This window comes from Micromys minutus, assembly GCF_963924665.1.
Source record: "Micromys minutus genome assembly, chromosome: 29".
Taxonomy (NCBI): Eukaryota; Metazoa; Chordata; class Mammalia; order Rodentia; family Muridae; genus Micromys; species Micromys minutus.
Genome location: NC_137964.1, coordinates 11,122,344 through 11,143,424, shown reverse-complemented (window position 1 = coordinate 11,143,424; position 21,081 = coordinate 11,122,344). Strand labels below are relative to the sequence as shown.

Sequence of the window (21,081 nt, the reverse complement as noted above, 5' to 3'; positions counted from 1 at the left end):
TGGATTTCACCAAGCTGACAATGGAGCTTAATTGCCATAACTACTATTTTAAGAATCCAGCACTACTCTGTACTGTGGTTATTAGTAAGGTCAATGGGTATTTTAAGTTTACTGGTCCTATTTTTTTTTCATGTTTACATAGAAGTAATGGGTTTCATCCTGATATCTTCATAAGCATGAATCAATCATTCACTCATTACTCTTCCTGTGCCCCACCACCATACTGTCCCTTTCTGGTTGTTTCTTTTCTGTTTCCATGTCACATGGATTACATTCTTCAACTCTTTCTTTCTTTCTTTCTTTCTTTCTTTCTTTCTTTTTTTCTTTCTTTTATTCTTTTTGAAGACAGGATTCCTTGGTGTAACAGACCTGTCCTGAACTCGCTTTGTAGACCAGGCTGGCCTCAAAGTCAGAGATCTGCCTGCCTCTGCCTCGCAAGTGCTGAGACTAAAGGCATGTACCACCATGCCTGACCCATGACCTCTATATTTTCATGACCTATAAACATATAAATGCAAAAAAAACATACACATATACACAAACATTTATCATTTGAATCTGATTTTCGCATAAAAAATCATTCAGTATTTGTCTTGAGTATTTTATTCTACCAAACATGGCTTCCAGTTGCATCCAAATTTTTTTTCTGCAACTATCATGATTTATTCTTTACAGCTTAGAAAAAAATCTATTGTGCCCATGTATCATCATACCTCTGTGCATTTCCACTGCATTTTTTGTTGTGGTTGTTGCTTTTCTGGGTTGGTACTCCTTCTCAGGCTGGCCTCAAACCTGTGATCTTTCTGCATCAGTATCCAGAGTACTGTGGTTTCAGACTTGTGGCCACTCCTTGTCTCCATCTCTCAAGTTCTCTAGAAGCTGTTTCTCTTGTCAATGACCTTCTGCTTTCCTTCTCAAATGCCCTTTCCTGTTCTTTTCCAGTTTTCTCATCCATTCACTATCTACAGTAATTTTTTCTTTCTCTTTCTTCTTCATCCCTCCCAACCCCCTTTTTCTTTCCTATCAGTTGCTTTGTCTTCCTGTCTCTTTCACAAGTCTCTATACAAACTCTACCAGTGTTACTTCTGTTTCTCCTAAACTGTTGTTCTCTCAACAGAAGCCACATTTATCTTCCTTTCTCCCACATTTCTCCAGAAGACAAAATCGATATCTCATCTCACCACCCGGTTCTGCACCCAGAGTTGACCTTATTCTTGCCCCCATCCTTTCTCCATCCTTTTCTTAACTGTTTCTATTTCAGGTTTTTGTCCCGTTTTCTCCTCTGGAGTACCTGCTTCCTGACACCCCCTCCCATTGTTTGTGTTGAGAGCGGGCCCTGCTTTGTATCACAGGCTTATATGTTCTTCCAGTCTATTGGCTTCTTCCTCTCTGATGTTAAATAACAGCCATGAGTCGCCATGCCTGGCTCTGCTTGTTGTACCAAGAGCCTGTATTTTTTGGATGACCTCTTCTGCTTTTCTTTCTTCCATGACACTTGGTTCCTCTTGCATACTCCCAAACATGGCATTGTCTAGCCATACATGGATCCTCTGGCTTTGATGTCTAAGTCAGGTAACACTGGTCACCCAGCCTCCATCTTTGAAGAGGATGTTTTCCTGTAACACTCCTAAAGACAGTGATCTCACACCAAATCTTAGGTCTCCACTGTCGCAAGGGAGTATAAAGACCCCAGGGTGGGCTGCAAGTTGCTTTAAGCAAGGGACTACAAGGACATCCACAGGTTTCTGTATGCTCTCTGGCTTGGACCAGAGAGGCTGCATCTAAGCTCTATAATTTCTTTCCTAAAAGTCAGCCTGTATCAGCGAATGCCAACATCCTAGAGGGCTACTCTGAAGGAGAACAAAGTGAAGGCACTGACTGAGGAGCAGGGAGTATCGTTAGGCTATGGTGCTATACCACCAAGAGTGGACAAATCTTGATGTGGCAGTGAGGAATCCTGTCAACAGAGGAAGTAATGGAGAGGAAGAGCTGTGAAGGGAACTCAAGCTCTGGGGCAGAGAATTCATCGCTGTTGAAATTTTATTGGTCCTTGGAGCCAAGGTTCTCCACAGCCCCCATGCTAAAGCCTGGGGGTGGCTCTGGCCAGGTGCAGAGTCCACTGCTCCCCCAGGTTCTGTCAAGTTGCTCAAAGGGATAAAGTGAGAGGAACAGAAGGGAAACAGATCATCAGTCTTCTTCCTACTTTGAGGTAGGGCCTCACTGTCTCCCAGAGTCACCAGCTCAGCCTCCAGATATCCACAATGCTGGAGGCAGCCCCCCAATGTCAGTCCGAGGTTGTCTATGTGGCCCGTGTATGCCCATTGGTCAGGCATGCTGCTGTCCGGCTCCTCAGGCCATTGGTAATAGCTGCTGTAGACCCTCGAGCCATTCCATTCTTCATCTGGGGACCTTCAGAAACTGCCTCGTCATCGCTAGAGTCCGATTCTTCCACATCACTACGAATGTCCTCTTTCATCTGTGAAAACAGATGGGGCCAGAGCTCAGAACAGAATGAGGAGCTCTGGGCCAGGGAGGGGTCGTGGGAGCTAACCATTTCAGGCCTCCATACCTGACCCTTCCTTATGAAACTGGAGATCATGCGCAGGATAAGGCAGAACCAGTACACATGAAGAATCTGTAGCATCACCAGGAGCACAATAAAGAGGTAGTAGCCAAAGAAGGGGCCTGAGTTCTTGATGGAGTCATACACAGCAGTGTGGATGACCCTAAGGCAGGAAGTAGAAAGGAGTTTCACCAATCGGTATAGCTCCTCGTTCTAGGAACTTGTGTGGACTGACTCTTTGCTCCCAAATCTCCCTGGTTCCCCCATCCTTAGACAGTTCCTCTCCTCACCTGCTTATACTAAGACAGTGGAACATACAAGTTTGTCAGTTGGCCTTTTTGAATGACAAACTCCAAGGCAGACTCTAGTGACCTACCGGCCCTTCTCAGTGACCCTTTCTGGTTACTCATCTCTCCTTAGATTCTTCACATCAACCTGAGACCTACTTACTCATATCACAGAGACACCAGAAGCCTGTGTCCCCAGCAGTCTTTAACCCCAGCTGTGATTACGCCATCTCTTTCCCAAGATCACAGCTCTTGTTTCCTACACACACACCCATTACCATCAAAAACAATCCTGCTGTTATTTCATATGCAAAGATTGATCAGCCACACATCCTTGATCAATCTTTGCCCCCAGCTATTTCATTTCTTTTCCCCTCAAATCTCGTGTGCTTTCTAGGAGCCCACACCTCACCCTCCTCTCTCCTCCACATTAATCTGCCTCCTTCTCCTCCTCTTCCTCTCCTTCATCTCTCCTCCACTCATCTCCCTTTCTCTTCCTCTCTTTCTTTCCTCTCCCACTAATCTCCCTTTCTCATCTTTCTCCACACTCATCTCCTTCCCTCTTTCTCCTCCACACTCCTCCTTCTTCATCTTCAACATTCTTCTTTTCTTTCCTTCTATCTTTTCCATCTTTCTTCATCCTCTCCTCTTTCCTTTTTACCTTCTTTCTTCCATCTCTTCCTCCATCTTCTCCCTTTACATTCTTTTTGCCTTCCTTCCCATTCCCTGTCCTGTTCTCTCTCTCCTCACCACTAACAGGCACTAGGCAAACATTTTATCACTGAGCTTTGCTACACAGTTCATAACTTCTCCATCAGTCTCCAACAAACATCAGGGAGCTCCAGGATTTGGCTTGTATCTATACCTTACCCCCAGGTGACACTGTTCAGCCTCCTGCTGCAAATGCCTACAAACTGGCAACTCCTGCATTTACACCCCACCCTTCTGATATGCTCAGTCTGATATGCAATTTGCCCCCTCTTTATCTACAAAGGAGCATAGGCTGCTCAAAACCAGCACAAAGCAGCTGGACTCCTGATGCCCCCGGAAGTTTCTCCTAGCCCTGATGGTGTCTTCTTAATCTGGTCTCCTCTCACCAGCTCTGGTTCATTTGCCCCAACTTCCCAGTATCTGACCTCAACTCCCCATGGCTCCTATCTCCCTTCAGATAACATCCCATAATATCCTTCATGACTTGCCCTGGTCACCTACTTGCATTCATCTTATCCTTTTCTCCATTGAAACCCCATGAACTCATCTCTGTTCTTTCAATACCAGAAGAGTCTAGCCTCAGAGCCTTAGCATATGCTGTTCCCACCACCAGAACCATCTTCCTCTATGATCAGTATGATTCCTGAGCCCCATGCATTCTCTATATACAGTGGCTATCAGTGAAATGTCCCTTAAGAGATATTCCGAGGCCAACTACCTACACACGTGCTTCCTGCACACTCCCAGTTTTACTTCCTCTTCAGTGCTAGCGTTGCCTTGTGACTTGTTTTCTGCTTGTTTGCCTATCTACCCTTTGTCTCACCCACATAAGTTTGCTCCAGGAAGGCTGTCATCTGCATTGCTCTCTTTGATATTTCTTCATCCTCCGACACATTCGAGGCTCAACAAATATAACAAAATATTGACTGGACAATAGGTTTTCTGTTTCTCTTACCTCTGTGCCTTTGCATATTTTGTACTCTGCAAAAATCCCAGCCAACACCTCCAGTTCTTTGAGATAGGGCACCAAGGGTGAGGCCTTCCCAGATCCTGAACATATTCTACCCTCTCGTTAAACCCTCAGGACTTACTGGGTGGGGAAGTATATGAGGCGCGTGTAGAAGAAAACTAAGGCGAAGATGATGAAAAGAGCATCACACCCTCTCTGATAGCGGGCATAGTTGAGCATCTTACAACCCTGGGGAGAAAAACACAAAGAAACAGGCTTAGGAACAAAAACCCATAAAAAGTGGTGGATCAGATGAGGAAGACAATAAACTATGGGATGAAACCAAGTGAACTGAAGTAAGGCTGTATGTCCAGAACTACCTAGAAAGGATAAAGAATGAAAGAGTGGCAGAGACAAGACAGAATATTTCATCTCCAGGGAGACTGGAGAGTGGTACCTCTAGTGGTACCAAAGGCTTGGAGGGGCAGATAAAGGAGTCAGAGAGTGATGGGGACTTCCTGTCCCAGAGAGAACAAGAGGGAACAGGTCTTATGTCACAGGGAAACTAAATAGGGAGAGTTGAGGTTTCACCTTCTAGAGAGGTTGAGTGGGCAGGACCTTCTCACCCTAGCAGATTAGGAAGGGCAAGGTCTCATCAGATATCCCAGTTGTGGCAGGGCCTCCTCTCCATGGCCAAGAAAATAACAGGGCTGGCAGGGCATGTGTGAAGGCGAACCCACCTCCAGCAGGTAATCAGCACAGTCATGCAACAACAGGACCAAAGAGCCAATGCGGATCACGTTGATGCTGTAGGAGAAGACTATCAGTATCACGGTCACGAAGTGGTGCACCACCTGCTCCTTGAAGTCCTGCAGAAGACACTGGGTTACCACCAGGACAAGCCTCTGTGGCTGGATGGCCACATGCCTTTTCAGAGGCTCCATAAGGCTTCTGGACCCCGTACCTTCTGAGAGGAATCAAGGGCACCTCAGGGTATAATGCTGAGGCCAATTCTTCCCACTTCAGGCCCTGACCAGAAATTAGAGTACCTCCCCCCATGATGCCCGCATGGACTCCAGCTGGACTCAGTTCATAACTCACTTTGCGTTTGTTGTCAAAGGGCAGAGTGATCAGCAGGGAGATATAGAAGCCCAGCTCCAGGACGTACCACCAGTACAGGGCCAAATTCAGGGTCTAGAGCAGGGTAAAGAAAGATTAGCTGTGAAACATGGACGCCCCTACCTGAAAGGAACTTGGGTGGAGATTCTCCAGGTTGCCCAAAACCTGGACACTTGAATAATAAGTGAGCAAAGCACGCACTCCCCATCCCTGGAGGTGATCAGCAATAGTCTGGGGCAGCTCCTGGTCTTATTTTCCTCTTTCTTCCAAAGAAGAATCAAACATATGGTTAGGAGTGCAATGGCCTTACATCCAAGAGTCAGAGAAGAAAGGGACCTCATGACGCAGGGAAGCGCCAAGAGGTGAGGCTTCGTGGACCAGGGAGTTTTGAGGCAAACCTTCAAGTCCCAGGAGACCAGGAGAGACTAAGCATCACAGCCAAAAGTGTTATGGAAAGTTATAAGGACTTGACTTATCTGCCTGGGAGACTAAAGAGGAACGAGGCCTTACATCCCAGAGAGGCTGTGGGAGTCAGAGCCTTGAGTACCAAGAACACCAGAAAGACTGGGTCCTCAGCATCGAGGCAGGCTGTGAAAGGCTGGACTTCATCACACACACAGCTGGGAGGAGAGGAGCCTCATAACCCAAGCAGGTAAGAAGGGCAGGGCCTCGTCATACAGACAATTATTGGGGCTGGGCCTCATCAGCTAGACAGCGTGACTCTTTTGCCTTGACCACAAGACCTGAGCTTCCTCACAGTCCCCGCCACTCACCTGATGTGGGTAATTCTCCCAGCACATTGCCGGTGTCCACAACCATGACTCCTATGAAGGAACAAAGAATCTCAAGCTCTCCAGAGGCAAAAGTCAGCCTCCTCCCCTGGATCTGAATCCCCATTACCAGGGCTTCCATGGCCTTCTAGGTACCAATTCCACTCTTTTGTATTTTATTTTTCTATTTTTATTTTATTCTTCTCACTGTGTAACTCACACTGCCCTCAAGTCCGTGATCCTTCTGCCTTCAACTCCTGAGAGTGAAGTCCAATGGCTGGTTTTAATGCCAACTTAGCACAATTAAGAATCACCTGGAAAGGTGCTCGAAATGAAGGTTTGTCTATGATGTTGGTCTATAGTTGGTCTGCCTATATGAGAGACTTTCTTAATGAGGTTGAGATGGAAAGAACCGTCCTGAGTGTGGGTAGCACTATTTTATGAGGTGGGCCTTAGACTAGATGAAAAAGTGGGCTGAACACTGACTGGCATACATGCATTCCTTGCTGTCTATTCCTGACTATGGGTGTAACCAACTCCCTCGGGCTGCCTCCCCTGCTGTGACAGACTGTACCTGGAACCAAGAGCTAAAATATAAAATAAATCCTTTCTCCCTTGAGCTGCTTTGGTCCGGATATGTTTTTACAGCAACAGAAAAACAAGAGCAAAAACTGGGGCAGCGGTGTTTTTTCTCCCACCACAGCTCAGCCCTCCTCTCTCCTCCCTTACTTAGCTCCGCCTCCCACCCCTCCCCAGCAGCTTCATTCACTGCAGATGGCCATCTTCCTGGCGCACAGTAGGACGCTTGTGGGATAGGAACCTTCACTTGTACCTTCAGGTTTACTCACATGGTAGAGAACAGAGGTGCCACCCACGAAGGAACAGAGATAGAAGACAAACCTCCAGCTGCAGAAGGGGAGGAAGCTAGTAAGGCAGATGCCAAAGGACCAGTGTCCAGGACCCAGAGGTGGGACCTCATCTGACAGGGACACTGAAAATGGTGTGGCTCACATCTCGGGGAATCTGGGAAGGGAAGGACCTCAAGTACCAAGGAGACTAGGAGGTGGAAGCCGCCCTCACCCAGACAGGCTAGGAGAAGCAGGGTTTAATCATCCAGGCAGGCTAGGAGGAATGGGGCCTCAACATTCAGACTGACTGTTACCTCCCCCTGAATCCCACCATTACCTGGCTTCACAGAATTTCTTAGACAGAGAAGGCCGATTCTGATTCCGACATCTCTTGAACCAGCGTTGAGTCTGCCGCAGTGTTAGGCCACACTGGGAAGCCAGGAGGACCATCTGGGTCTGAGAAGGAAGTCATGAGGGGGAAGAGTTATACAGGCCCAATGCTGGTTTCCTTCCCTTTGTCTCTGGTCCCACACTGAAACTTAAGATCTTTCCTACAGAGGAAAGAGAGGAAGGATAAGGTGGCATCTACTTCAGTTCCTGCCTTCAGTTTTTGCCTTCACTTCCTGCCTTCAGTTCCTGCCTTTTCTTCCTGCCTTCACTTCCTGCCTTCACTCCCTGCCTTCACTTCCCTCAGCGATGGACAGTTACCTTTCATCTCCAGCTTGCACTTGGTGTTTGCACTACAAACAAGAAGTAGAGAAGGACACTACTCTAGGCAGGCATTCAGCTCTCTGCTCTATGGAAGCTCTTCTGTACCCAGCCAGGACACACTGACCTCACTTCCACCTTACCCGACAACCTGACTCAGACCAGGCCAACTGAGCTGTCACACCAAGGATGGGTAAGGAGGCAGAACCACAGGGCTGCTTCTGACACTCCGCCACTCCACTGGAACAAAAGCATCCTGTCCCTTTCCAGAACTGGGAAGAAACCTACTCTTCTTAATGTGATCCCAGAATCTATCTGTTGTGTGACCATAAGGGTGACGTTGCAGACAAAGAGTGGAGGGCTTCATATGCCAGGAAGCCTCAAATGGGTAGGACCTCATGTCTCAAGAAGCCTGGGAAGGAGAAGCAGGGCCTCAATCCCAAGAAGCCTAGAGGTGCAGGGACTCATGACTCAGAAAGGCTGGAATGCCAGTTTCAAACTTGGGACCCTGAGAAGGACGAGACCTTCAAGTCAGGGAGACTAGGAGAGGCATGGCCTCGTGTCTCAGGAAGGCCAAAAAGAAACAATTTCACGCCTCGAGACCTTAAAAGTAAGGCTCTCCCGTGTCCCAAGGAGACCAGGAAGGGCAGGGCCTTATACCTAGGAAGCCTGAAAAGGGCAGACATTCTTGGCTCAGGAGATAAGGGGTGTGGCCTTGCTTTCAGGAGAGATATGAAGGATGGGACTTCAAGACTTAGGGAACCTGAGACTAGAAAGGATAGCCTCATGCTGCGAGGGAAGTGGTTTCAAGCCCCACAGAACCTGGGAAGGATGTGACTGGTCTACTAGTCTCAACACAGCGAAAAGGGGTGGGGTCTCACAATCCAGCAAACAGAGGGGCAGAGCCTCAGGTACCAAGGAATCTGTGGATTCAAGTTGAATGTAGGGTGTGTCAGAGGCCCCTGTCCCACCTCTAATAAGGATCACACACTTCTATGCCTGGATCCCAGGGCGATCACGATGCAGCTGTCAAGAGGAAATGGGGCTCACCTCCCCCGGTCTCTGGTTCATCCTGAAGTATTTCTCCAGCACTGGGTTGGGCTTTATCTTTCTCCTGATTGGATCCTGCACACCCATCCACCGGCTTAGGGGCAAGGCTACAAATCTAAGTGTAAAGGAGACAGAAATCAGTAGAACTCAAAAGAAAGGGGCATGGCTATAACAGGAGGAAAGTGAGGCTGGGGCAAGCCTCATCAATATGCATGGTTCAAATCTATCTGAAACGAGGGTTTGGAAGCCCAGAGGCAAAATGCCCACATTGGTCTGACAAATTTTCTGCCACTAATCCCAGCTTTAATCTCTCAACCTAAGACATTAGCGTTGTCTTCAGGAGAGAGATGTTTGGGCCAACCAAGGTTCCTTCACCCATCCTCAGTCAGAATGGAGTCCTCTCACTATCTGTGTCCTGATGACCTGGGTCTTGGTCTCTCTGCATCAGGTTCCTCAGAGGAGGGGCTAGGCCGGCTACCTGTTAAGTCTGATACCCCACTATCCCTCCTGAAGCAGATACCTGGTTAATCAGTCCCCACATTGCCCACAGGGGGGTGCCCCAAAACCATAGATGGAGACTAACCATCAGCTCTTTAAGGAAGTCAACCTCTTCCTTAAGGCCTATCTGAACTAAGTTTCCCAGAATTCATACAGGCACAACTGATCTTAAGACACTGTATATTCTTAGACATGTGACTAAACCTTTCTGTGTCTCCATTTCTCCTTCTGTAAAATGGGAGTAATAATAGTATATACCATGTCATATACTGGCATCAAGCATTGAGTTAAGACACACATACGTCTTAGAGATGTATATGACTGAGAAAAAAGCCTTCAAAAAGAAGTATATGAGGAGTCTGGGGAGATGGTTCAGTAAGAGTATTTACCACACAAGCACGGAGAACATGAGTTCAATTCCCAAGCACCCACGCAAAAACCTGGTGTGGCCACAAACCTCATCGCTTTGGCAGGTTGGGGGAGGGAAACACTGGGGCTTGCTACCCACCAGCCTGGCAGTGACCAGCCGAGCTCCAGGCCCATTCAGAGAACCTATTTGAAGATGCTAAAATAGAGAATGATAAAGGACATGCTGATGTCCTCAGACCTCTGCAAGCATACATACACCCAATTCAACACATACACACACAGACACACACACATACACCCAGTTCAACACACACACATACACACACACAGACACACACATACACCCAGTTCAACACACACACATACAGACACACACATACACACACACACACACACACACACACACACATGCATACACATGCAGGGCTTCACCAGCCACAGAATGGCACTCACCTCTCAAAGATGATGCGTACTGCCACCAAAACCAGAGCAATTGGCAAGGCAGCAAGCACGTGGTGAGGGTGGGCGAACACCAGGCCATCACGGTCCTCCAGCTGTGCCCACGTGACATTGGGTGGTAACCAGTATGTCTCCTGCCACAGCCACTCATTCAGGCTGACCAACATGCTGTGGATACACAATCAGGTAATTGCAACTCAATTCAAAGGATGTGTACAGTAAGAGTGGCCGGATCTTCAGAGCCACCGAGCATTCTACTTGAAGCAATGTCAGAAGGAGAAATACTGGAGATGGTTCAGTGGTTTCAAGCCCTGGCTGATCTTCCAGAGGACCAGAATTCAGTTCCCACGTCCCACACATCAGCTAACAACCATCTGCAACCCCAATCCTGAGAGAGCCAATGCCCTCTTCTGACTCCCATAGGTGATGTACCCAAGGTGACGGACAGACATACGTGCAGGCAGAGCACCAGGATACGTCACGGTGGTCTGACGGAGAATGCCTCCAGAGGCTCATATCTCTGAATGCTTGGTCCCTAGTTGGTGGGCTGTTTAAGAAGAGATAGGAGCTGTGGCCTTATTGGAGGAGGTGTGTCACTGAGAGCTGGCAAAGTCCTCTCCAGGCCTGGTGCCTCTCTGCCTACTGCCTGCAGGTTGGGAAGTAAGCTCTCGGCTATGGCATCGGTGCCATTGCTGCCTGCTTTCTGCCCTGCTCCCCAACTTAGAGACAATGAACTAACTCCTCTGAGACTGTGCAGCTCAAGTTAAATACCTCCTTTAATGGGTCGTCATGGTCATAGTGTTTCACCACAGCAGTAGAACAGTAACTAAGGCACACAGAAAAGCAAGACTTTAAAGCCAGGTAAGTGCTATTTCTGGTTTGTCTAAGAAACTGTTTCCACAGTTAGATCCCGGAGGTTCTGATCTACTCCATGCTTAATCCTTGAAGCCCTTGAAACGTTCACAATGTTAGGATGCAGCGAAAAGTAGAAAGAGCCTCTGGAGGTGGGAAGACTCTCTATGGCTTTCTTCTGCTTCCTGGCCACGGTGTCTCAAACTGCTATACTCCACTACAGCCTCCCCACCATGATGTAGTGACACTCCTCAAGGAGTAAGCCAGAATAAGTCTTTTTTCCTTAAAGTATTTATGATACATGTTTTGTCACAGTGGTGAGATTGCTTAACGAGGTTTGAAATATGTTTGTATGATCTTTGTCTTTTGGGTATTTTGGGGGGAATGGGGGTCACCCCCTTGGCTGCATAGTGAGTTTGAGGCCATCCTGGGCTGTATAAGACCCTAAATCAAAAAGGGAAATCAAATTCACAATGGCGAGAAAGAAATAACACATCAGTAGTGAGAACCGTGGGTGCCACTCAGTAGAATTCTTGCCTAGAACACAGAAAGGTCAGGTTTAATCCTCCGCATCCTCTCCCCTCCTCCCTCTTCAGAACACAGAAGCGCATGCAGCCTGGTTATCTTCTATGTAATGGGTCAGTAGTTCCAGACGGACCTCAGTGAGCTCAAATCAAGGTGCCAGGCTAGCCTCCTGTGGAGGCGCCTGGGAGAACCTGAATTTTGCCTTTTCCAGCAACAGAACTCTACATTCTACATCCTGGCTATGCCCCCAGCTCCTGACTCAGGGATTCTGCACATCCACTCTTGAGAAAGTAAGATGAAGGGCTGCAGGCTTCCTCAGTTTCCGCTTTCTTCTTTGAAACTCAGCTCCATCTCCTCACATCTTCTATGTCCAATCCGAAAAGCAGATCCCCACTTTCCTGGGGTGTGGTGGGGACCAGACTGGATCGGGAAATAGGAGGTGATGACTCATCAGTTCATAAACACTCCGTCCTGATTGATTTAATTCCTGGCTCAGTCACTTACCAATTATGTAACCTTGGGAGTAGATGCCTTGCTCTCTCTGTGACTCAGTTTTCCCATCTGTAAATGGGATCCACAATAGTTTCTTTCTAGTAAGAGGCTGAAAGTGCTGCCTAGAGCCGTGTGAGTATGCGCAACGGTGTCAGTGATGATTTGGGGGAGGGAAGGGGTTTGAGAAAGACTGAGGAGTCACTGGTATGTGGCAGCTTCTGGATGATTCTTTGTGTTGTGGGTGGTATTTGCATACATGGGCAAGTCCATCAGCTCTGCATGTACATGTGGAGTCCAGAGATAGACACTGGGTATCTTCCTAAATTGTTTTCCACTTCATTTTTTGAGACAGGGTCTCTCACTCTATCTGCCTATAGCTTACAAGTTGGCTAGACTGACTGCCCGGTGAGTACCCAGGATCCTCCCGTCCCTAACCCCCAGCAATTGGTACCAGAGGCATTTCTGGGAGTGCTGAGGACTCGAATTCAAGTCTTCTTGCTTACATAGTAAATGCTTTACCCACGAGGCAGTGCATGTTTTTTCATGCTCCACCCAAAGGTCCCCACACTCCCAGTTCTGAGTGTGAAACCCAGAACTTTGGCCAGGCTAGGCAAATGCTCTCAATTAAGACAGATACCCAGCCCCTCACCCGTAGAGTCTAGGCAGACAATCTACTACTGAGCCACAACCCCAACCCTAGACAGCCCTCCACCACTAAGACATGACTCTAGCCCCTCACTGGGGGATTCTGGAAAGGGACTTTAACCACTGAGTCCACAATGGTAGATTCTAAGCCTGTGCTCTACTGCCCAGCAATCCCCCACACCCAGCCTCTTACTAGAGAATTCTAGGCAGGTCCAGCCCTCCTGGTAGATTCTAGATAACGACCCTAAAGCTGAGCTACACAATTCTGGCTCCTTACTGGAGGATGCTCTACTGCTAAGCCACATCCCAACCTTTGGCTTTAAAGGAGAAAACCTCGCCCAGTCTTGCCTCCACTTCCCAAATGCTGAGATAAAGGGCATGCATCCGCCACACCTGACATAAATACGATTACTATTATATTTGCAGTGCTGGGATAGTCCTATGGCCCCTCAAAGCACTCACCAGTGAGCAACCTCCACTTTGCCCCACCCCCAGTCCCTAAGTAATCCAGGCTCTCCCTAAGTAGTCCAGGCATTCAAAATCCTCCCGCCTCTGCCTCCCCAGTTCTGGGATGGAAGGTATGCAGCACCATGGGTTTTGTAGACCCTTCCTAGGCAGTTCCCAGAAGGTTCATGCTGCCTGGAAACCCTCCTGAACGCCATTGTCCTTCCTTTAAATTCTGTGCCTTGCACTCAAGCTGGACAGGACCAGAGCAGCCTACAGTGCAAGTGACTGTGAGCAAGGTCAGCCAAAGAGTCAGTGTAGGCTGCTGCGCCAACACGTCCAGTCCCAACCTTTATTATTCTCAGGGCCCTCCTACCCCTGGGTTTCTCTCTCCTCCCTAAGCTTGCCAGCTCTTTGAAGCCTAGCTGGCTCCTCTCCCAGCCAGGCCCCTGCCACCTGGAACTCAGCTGATAATCCCTCTTACTGACTAAAAATATCCCTGTATGCAAGGAGAGAGACCAGGGCTTTGTGCTGAGGGGCCCCAGCATAGGAACCGGCTAAGCTGAGGAGAGAGCAAGGGAGGAGGGGAGAAAAGAAAAGCAAGGGAAGTAGAGAAAGGAGCTAAATACCCTACTCCGCCCTGCCTGGGGGGTAGGTACTTGGAGGGGGGAGCTGTGTGTTTAAGTTTGATCCTAGCTGTTCTGAAAGTCCCATTGTAACCAGCCTAGTAGGGTTGAACCCATTCTAAACAAACACTTGGGTTCCTCATTTTGGCTGAGTACTGAAACAAGGGCCCCAAGAAACTGGAATACACACACACACACACACACACACACACACACACACACACACAACCTCCAACTGGGAGAGAAGACAGTCTAAAGTCTGGGCCAACAGAGGGGAACTTTCTCCAGGAATGAGGTTTCATACGGTGCCAACAACTTGTCAGACCACCTCAACAGAGACACGGAACCCAGACAGGATGGGACCACACCTTGATGGGACTGCTTAGATATGCATAACTCTGGCCTCTACTTAATCCTTCACCTCCCTTTAGGACCCCAAATGTAGATTTGGGAGAATCTCCACATCTCTCTGTCTCACTCCCCAGTGTAAGCACACTGAGTAAGGCTTCTGCCTTTCACTACTGATTTGGCTGTTCTAATTGACACAAGGAGGATAAGTGGCCAAATCTGGTTTGTGGGAACACAGGCTGTCACCCCAAGTCCTATCACACCAGTACCCCTCATCAACCATCAGAACTTTGCAGGGACTGCTTTGTTTTGTTTTCTGTCTTCCTGAAAACAAGATTATGGGGAAGTGAGTCAACCAAGACCTCCTCGCTGGCACATTCACTCACTGGGGGCCCATTCCTGCCTGGAATCACCTGATTCTTACTGGCAGCAGCCCAGACCTTAACACACCAGGGGGGGGGGGGGCTCTCATAAGGTGAGGGGAATATTTTCAAATTGCTAAGGCCAGTCCTGCACTGGAGTCCTAGCTGTCCTTTCCGAATGACCCTGGCTCTCCCAGAGCAATTAGGGGGTGTTAGTGACCAGTGGTACAGAAAGTCTAGGGTACACCATGCTGTTACCTCACAAAGATCCCACTGAGGGTCCTAAGTCTAAGACTCTGCCTTGCCCCAGCCTCTCATAGGTTGCCATGTTTCTGCCCTCCCCACTTGGACCCTGACCATCCCCCTCCTAATTCAATTCTTCATAAGGCAGCTTGTCGAGCTTTACCTTACCTTGTTCATGGCCCAGGGCCTCGGTCAGTCGGTGGGAGCACTTGCTGCTAAGCTTCCTCAAGGTGGAGGAGAGAGCCAACTACTTCCTGCAAGTTGTCATCTGAGTGGCACATGTGTGTGCACATTCATTCACGCACACGTTTTTAAAAATGGTTTTAAATGTTAATGCTAGGAGTTGGGCGTGGCCGGGTGTGGCATACCTCTGTCACCATAGCCCTTGGAAAGCAAAGGCAGGAAAAATGCAAGTTCCAGGTCAGCAGCTTGGCCCATATTTTGAAAAGAAAGGACCGAGCTACGGCTCAGTTGGTAGTGCGATTACCCAGCAGGCATGAGGCTCTGGTTTCCAGCCCCAACACTTCACGGGCGTGGTACTGCAATCCCTACATTTGGGAGGTGGAGGCAGATGGATCAGAAGTTCAAGACCACTGTTGGTTTGGAGCTTGAGGACAGTCCATGCTATATCAGACTTTGCTTCAAAACAAAAATTAAAACAGGATGGCAAGATGGCTCAGCAAGTAAAGGGTGGGCCACTAAGTCTGATGACCGGAGTGCAACCGCTGAGACCCGCATGGCGGAAAGAGAGCACTAGCCGCCTCAGGTTGTGCTGTGTGACACATGTCTGCCCACACGGACACGCAAGTACACGCGAAATAATAGAATGTGAACCATATAATGAAATGAAAAGGCTGTTTAGTATCACAGTGTATTGAGTTTCGAGTTTTTTAGTGAAGTACTGAAGAAGGTTCACTCATTAAGCTCACTGGCTGCTGTCGCAGAGGATCCAGGTTCAGTTCCTAGCACCCACCTCTTGCAGAGGTCCCAGGTTCAATGCCCAGCACCCACATGGCAGATCCTGTTCTGTCCAGTTCTAGTGGATCTGGTGCGTTCCCTGACCTCTCAGACAAATGCAGGCAAAGCACCCATACGAATAAAAGTGAGAGTTGAAGAAACATATATACTTTTAAGTGCTTTAGTGAAACACACTCCCCAGACATCTGCAAGTGGGGCTATGTTTTAACCTCAACTCAACTCACTTCTTACCACCCCCACAAGTCTCAAACAACCACGCAGCCAGGTGCTGGCCCTGCCCATTTCCTTCCCCCCTTCACTGCTGAGTGTGGTGTGTCTTTGGACTGCTGGGTCCTGTGAAACTTTCTCCCATGGTGACTTGGATTATAAATGTCTCCCAGAAACATATGTGTTAAGGGCTTGGTCCCCGGCACGTTAGTGTTCGGCAAGGGAGGGTGCTGGGTGTAAGTGGATCACGATGGCGCTGGACTCACAAAAGCCTGACACACTAACAGTCATAGCTTAACGGGCAACTGAGGGCAGTGGAAACTTGGCAGATGTGGCAACCAAAAGCAGATCACTGGTGAAGAGACTCGTCTCCATCTTTCTATTTCTTTCTCTGTATCTCCCCCCTCTCCCCCTCTCTTCCCCTCTATCCTCTGCTCTCCCCTTCCTCCACCCTCCCCCTCTGCCCTGGACCACAGGAGGTGAGGAGTCTGCTCTGCCCCATAGGTTTGAATGCTCTGCACATCACAAGCGAGGGATGGTGACCCCTGAAACCACCACCCACCACTTCGCTCTCACCTCCACTACTGCCATAGGACTTGGAATGAACATGGCTGGGTCTGGATCCCCAGGGATATCAGCAGGTCACTCGGAAACAGGTAGATTTGGTGGGACAGACCTGTCATCCCAGTACTTGGGAATAGGAGGATGGTAGGTAACAGGCCAGCCTAGACTACATAGTGAGAGCCTAGGGAGGGAACAGAGGGAAGAATACACAGGGAAAAGAGAAGGGGAAGGAGAAAGGAAAAGAAAAGGAGGATGGGAAAGGAAAGAAATTTAAAAGAAAGAGGGAGTGAGGTCTCATTGTGACCTCAATGAGCCCAGGTAACCTCAAATTCTCTATGTAACCGAGACTACCCTTAAACTCCCTATTCGTCTGCGTCTACCTTCCAAGTGTTGAGGTATTACAGGCACGGAACACCACTCCCAGCACAATCGAATGTATTCTGACATATATCAAAGCCCATGAGGTCATTGCCTCAAACGTGATAATGAACATACCCATCCCTTCCCCAAAATGTTCTTGTGTCCCTTTGGAATCCCTCCTCCCTCCTACTAGGAGCAGTCTTGATGTGCAACACTTGGGGTAAGAAATCTCTAAGATTCCATACTATACGATATCACGGGGAATTTAAAAGGAGGAGGAAGATATACAGTTTAGATAAACCTTGGAGAGACAAGACAAGATAAGGGGTCTCTAGACAGTCAGCTTCAAGAACAGAAGGAGGGCTGGGGACATGGTTCAATGGGTAAAGTGTGCAAGAATCCCCAGAACCCGGGTAGGAAAATCAGGCACCCCACCATGCACCTGTTATCTCAGCTCTGAGGAAGTAGAGGGGAAGACAGGATCCCTAGAGCTGGCTGGCCAGCCAGGCGAGCCTTATCAAGGAGCTCTGGGTTCAGTGTGAGTCTTTCCAAAAGACCTGACATCAACTTCTGACCTCAACACACACGGGCGCATGTGCAAAATCCCTGTTTGTAAAACAGGGATTTCCAGAGCACGGCCGGGGAGAGGGAGAACTGGGAGGTTAATATTTAATTATTATAGTTTGGATTGTGCAAGATGAGAATATTTTGTAAACTGCAGGGACAGCTAGGCAAATAAACTAGGACCAGCGAACTGCACATTTAGAATAGTCAAGGTGGCTAACTTTTGCATGTGGTTCACCACAGTCATTTGTTTTCATGAACAAAAATGACCCAAAGCTAGGTAGAGATGACAGCGGAGATAACAAGTTAGGCTGCCTGGCGTGGGCAGATCAAAAACTTAAAAAAAAAAAAAAACTGAAGCAAAGCACAGGAAACACTCAGGGCCACATTTGTAATTTATGCCGTGGAAAACCACCACCCCATTTAGCTTTGGGTAACAGTGGAAGAAGCCCCATCAGACTTGCAGATGTTAGTAGTAAACTGTAGGCAAAACAGAAAAGCACTACTGAGTTAGGAGAGGCGGCAGCCTGCCAGGAGACACAGCTACAGGGAAGCGGACACAGAATATGGCCAGTTCCAGGACAGACTGGACTCTAGGACGTGTTCACTAGTAGAGTACCAGTCTGGAATCCACTAGTAAGGAACTAAATATGAGCACTTGACTAATCTACATGCATAGTTAAATGTGAACACTTACCCAATATACATAAAAGCCTGGGAGATATCCCCAGCATCACAAAATTATCATTATTATTATTATTATTATTATTATTATTATTATTATTATTATTATTATTATTAATTGTATGTTTTGGAAAGAAACAATACCTAGAAATTCTAGTCATCATGAAACTATCTAAATTTTATTTTTAATTATGAAACTCCATCTTTCTCCTTCAGGCTCCCAAAAGCAAATGGCTACCTAAGAGTTAAACCAGTTTGTTCTGTGGGCATACACCAGGCTGTACCCAATAAAACATATCCTCTTTCTCTTTCTTTCCCTCCCTCTCCCTCTTCCTTACCCCCTCCCCCTCTCCCCCTTATCCTCCCCCCTCTCTATTTCCATCTCCCTCCCCCTCCCTCTCTTCTCCCCCCCCCCATGCATCTGTAGTTCTAGCACTGGGGAACAGGAACAAACCACTCTCAGGACTAGCCAGCTAACCAGTCTAGCCAAATTGGTAAGCTCCAGGTTCAGCGAAAGACCTGTCTCAATCAAAACAGTAAGGTGCAGAGCAATAAAGGAAGCTGACCTCTGACCTTCACACACATGTGTGCATGAACACACACTCACACACTCCACATGCACAGTCTTGCCAGTAATATATGTGTATACCCGCACTCCACCGCCATGTTTGGGTAGCATTCACTACACCAGCCAATGCTGATACAAGAGGTGTCCATCATCACACAACATGGTACTAGGCCGGACTGTTCTAGACAGTGACCAGAACCAGGAATGGGCTAAATAAAATTGCAAATGCCTGAACTCCAACACCCAGGAGGCTGAAGCAGGAAAATCATGATGTGTTACAGGATACAAAGACCCTGTCACCTAAAAAGGAAAAAAAAAAAAAAAAAAAAAAAAAAACAGGAAAAAAAAAAGGAGAAACAAGGGGGCAGGGGGCAGGGGGCAGGGAGCAGAGGGCAGGGGGCAGGGGGCAGGGAAGGAAGATCCATTTTATGTTTTACATTTTTACCATTATGTAAGGATATATAGGGGGCCATCAAGTAAAAGTGATTGCTGCCAAGCCTGATACCCTGAGTTCAATTCCTGGAACTTACACGTTGGATGGAAAGAAAAAGGCCGACTCTGGAAAGTTCTATTAGAGAAAGGACTGGGGCATACTTCTTGCACCCACACACAATACAACAAAAGTGTTTAAGAAGCTAAAAATGTATAGAGTCGAGTAACTTTTGGGATAATGTCAAAAAGGTCTCTCACACATACACATAGGCTTGGAATACTAGAGGGTGAGGGAAAAAGAAATCAAGGGGATGTGGCCTAATCCGTGCAACGCTGGCCCCGCATGCATAAAATGCTAGGTTCCATCCCCAGAGCCAAATAAAGCCAGCGGAAGGGGGAAAAGCCTTGTTATCCAGAACTTGGAAGTAGAGGCAGGAGAATCAGAAATGTGTCTCAAGTCAATAAATAAATAAAGTTCTGCATTAAGATGGGAGGCTCCCTGGAAGGTCCTGGGTTACTCAGCCTGACACCCTGCCTTAATCAAGGAGGGTAATAGTTGTCCTTTGATTTTTATATGTGTATGGTGCCCTTTTCTGATCCATCCCATTAAAATCCTTACCATGAGTTGATAAGGTCTTTTATACCAGCTTCTCCTAAGAAATGGGCTACAGTTGTGCAAACCAGGAAGTGGAGGCAGGAGAAAAGTCATCTTCTGCTACATAGCACCACCTAACAGCCAGATGTGGCAGTGTGTGCCACATGAGAATCCCTGGCCCTCACTGGAGGACCAATCCAGGTGGATTGGAGAGCTGGCAGTGAGGGAGAGAACTGTCTCAAAAAAAAAAAAAAAAAAGTAAGTAAACACATATATGTAGGCACACAAGCTCATAATGGGAAATAAAATAAACTGTTGAAGAAATAAGAAAAAGATGTCTGAGACAATGCCCTGGGCAGGGAGCCTGAGCAGACCACCCGAGACCATCCCTGCCTGGTGCTATATGGCATGGATGGGTCACCGTGCTCCTGACACCACTCCTCAGATGACCTGACACCCAGAAACCCCAAATGTCACTAAAATGAACAAGGGAGTAGTGGAGAAATGGAAGAGGAAAACAAAGCAGGATATATACCCAATGAAGAAAGGCAGAGCTGGAGACTCAAGGGTAGTGAGGAACAGCCTTATGTGAGTAGCCGGGGATGCCACCTAAAGCCATGATGAAGTCTTGGCCTGGGTCTACCACTAAGGACCATGTCTGAAACCACGGGGATCTGTTACTACCAAAGGCCAGGCAGATAGATGTCCCTGGTCTGGGCTGATGCCTGGAGACATGTTGATATCTGCAGAACTGGCCCCATCCCTCACCTGGGTATTACGGGAGAGCTGGCCCAGAAAGTTTAAGAGCTGGCCCTGCCCCTTACCAGCTGCAATACTCAGGACAGCAGGCCCCACGCCTCGCCCAGGAAGCATAGTACAGCTACCTCGGCTTGTGGGAGTTACCGGTGAGCTAGACTAAGGGTGTGAGCATGAAAGAGCTGGCCCTGCCCTTAGTGTGCCATGCAGTGGTGTGGATAAGGGAGAGATGCCCCCACCCCAACCTCATCCCTCGTCACCTGGGGCAAATGGAAAAGCTAACCCCAGGGTCATGAGAGCCAGAGAGCTAGCCCTACCCCTCACTAGCTTCAGCACTTGGGAGAGTATGTCCTGCACCTCGTCTGGGCAGCACAGTAGAGCTGGTCACGCTTACATGGGCATGAGAGTGGGAATGCCGGCTCTGCCCCTTGCCATGTGAGGCACTGGGTAAGTTAGCTGGGGCAGTCCTGAAGAGCCTGGATACTGGAGGGAGTCACAGGAGGAT

At 48.1% G+C, this 21,081-nt stretch overlaps 1 protein-coding gene across 1 annotated transcript in view; it reads right to left on the bottom strand.

Moving 5' to 3' along the window:
* Nucleotides 1-542: 542 nt before the first annotated feature.
* Nucleotides 543-21,081, bottom strand: part of CERS4 (ceramide synthase 4) — a 33,046-nt gene continuing 12,507 nt past the window's right edge. The window contains exons 2-11 of the mRNA XM_080940682.1: nt 10,326-10,499; nt 9,006-9,120; nt 7,585-7,703; nt 7,248-7,305; nt 6,403-6,453; nt 5,612-5,704; nt 5,251-5,379; nt 4,653-4,759; nt 2,570-2,726; nt 543-2,476 (exon numbers count right to left, since the gene is read on the bottom strand). Coding sequence (XP_080796808.1) covers nt 2,300-2,476; nt 2,570-2,726; nt 4,653-4,759; nt 5,251-5,379; nt 5,612-5,704; nt 6,403-6,453; nt 7,248-7,305; nt 7,585-7,703; nt 9,006-9,120; nt 10,326-10,498 — 1,179 coding nt within the window. The 5' untranslated portion in view covers nt 10,499 and the 3' untranslated portion in view covers nt 543-2,299. The remainder of the gene's footprint in view (nt 2,477-2,569; nt 2,727-4,652; nt 4,760-5,250; nt 5,380-5,611; nt 5,705-6,402; nt 6,454-7,247; nt 7,306-7,584; nt 7,704-9,005; nt 9,121-10,325; nt 10,500-21,081) is intronic.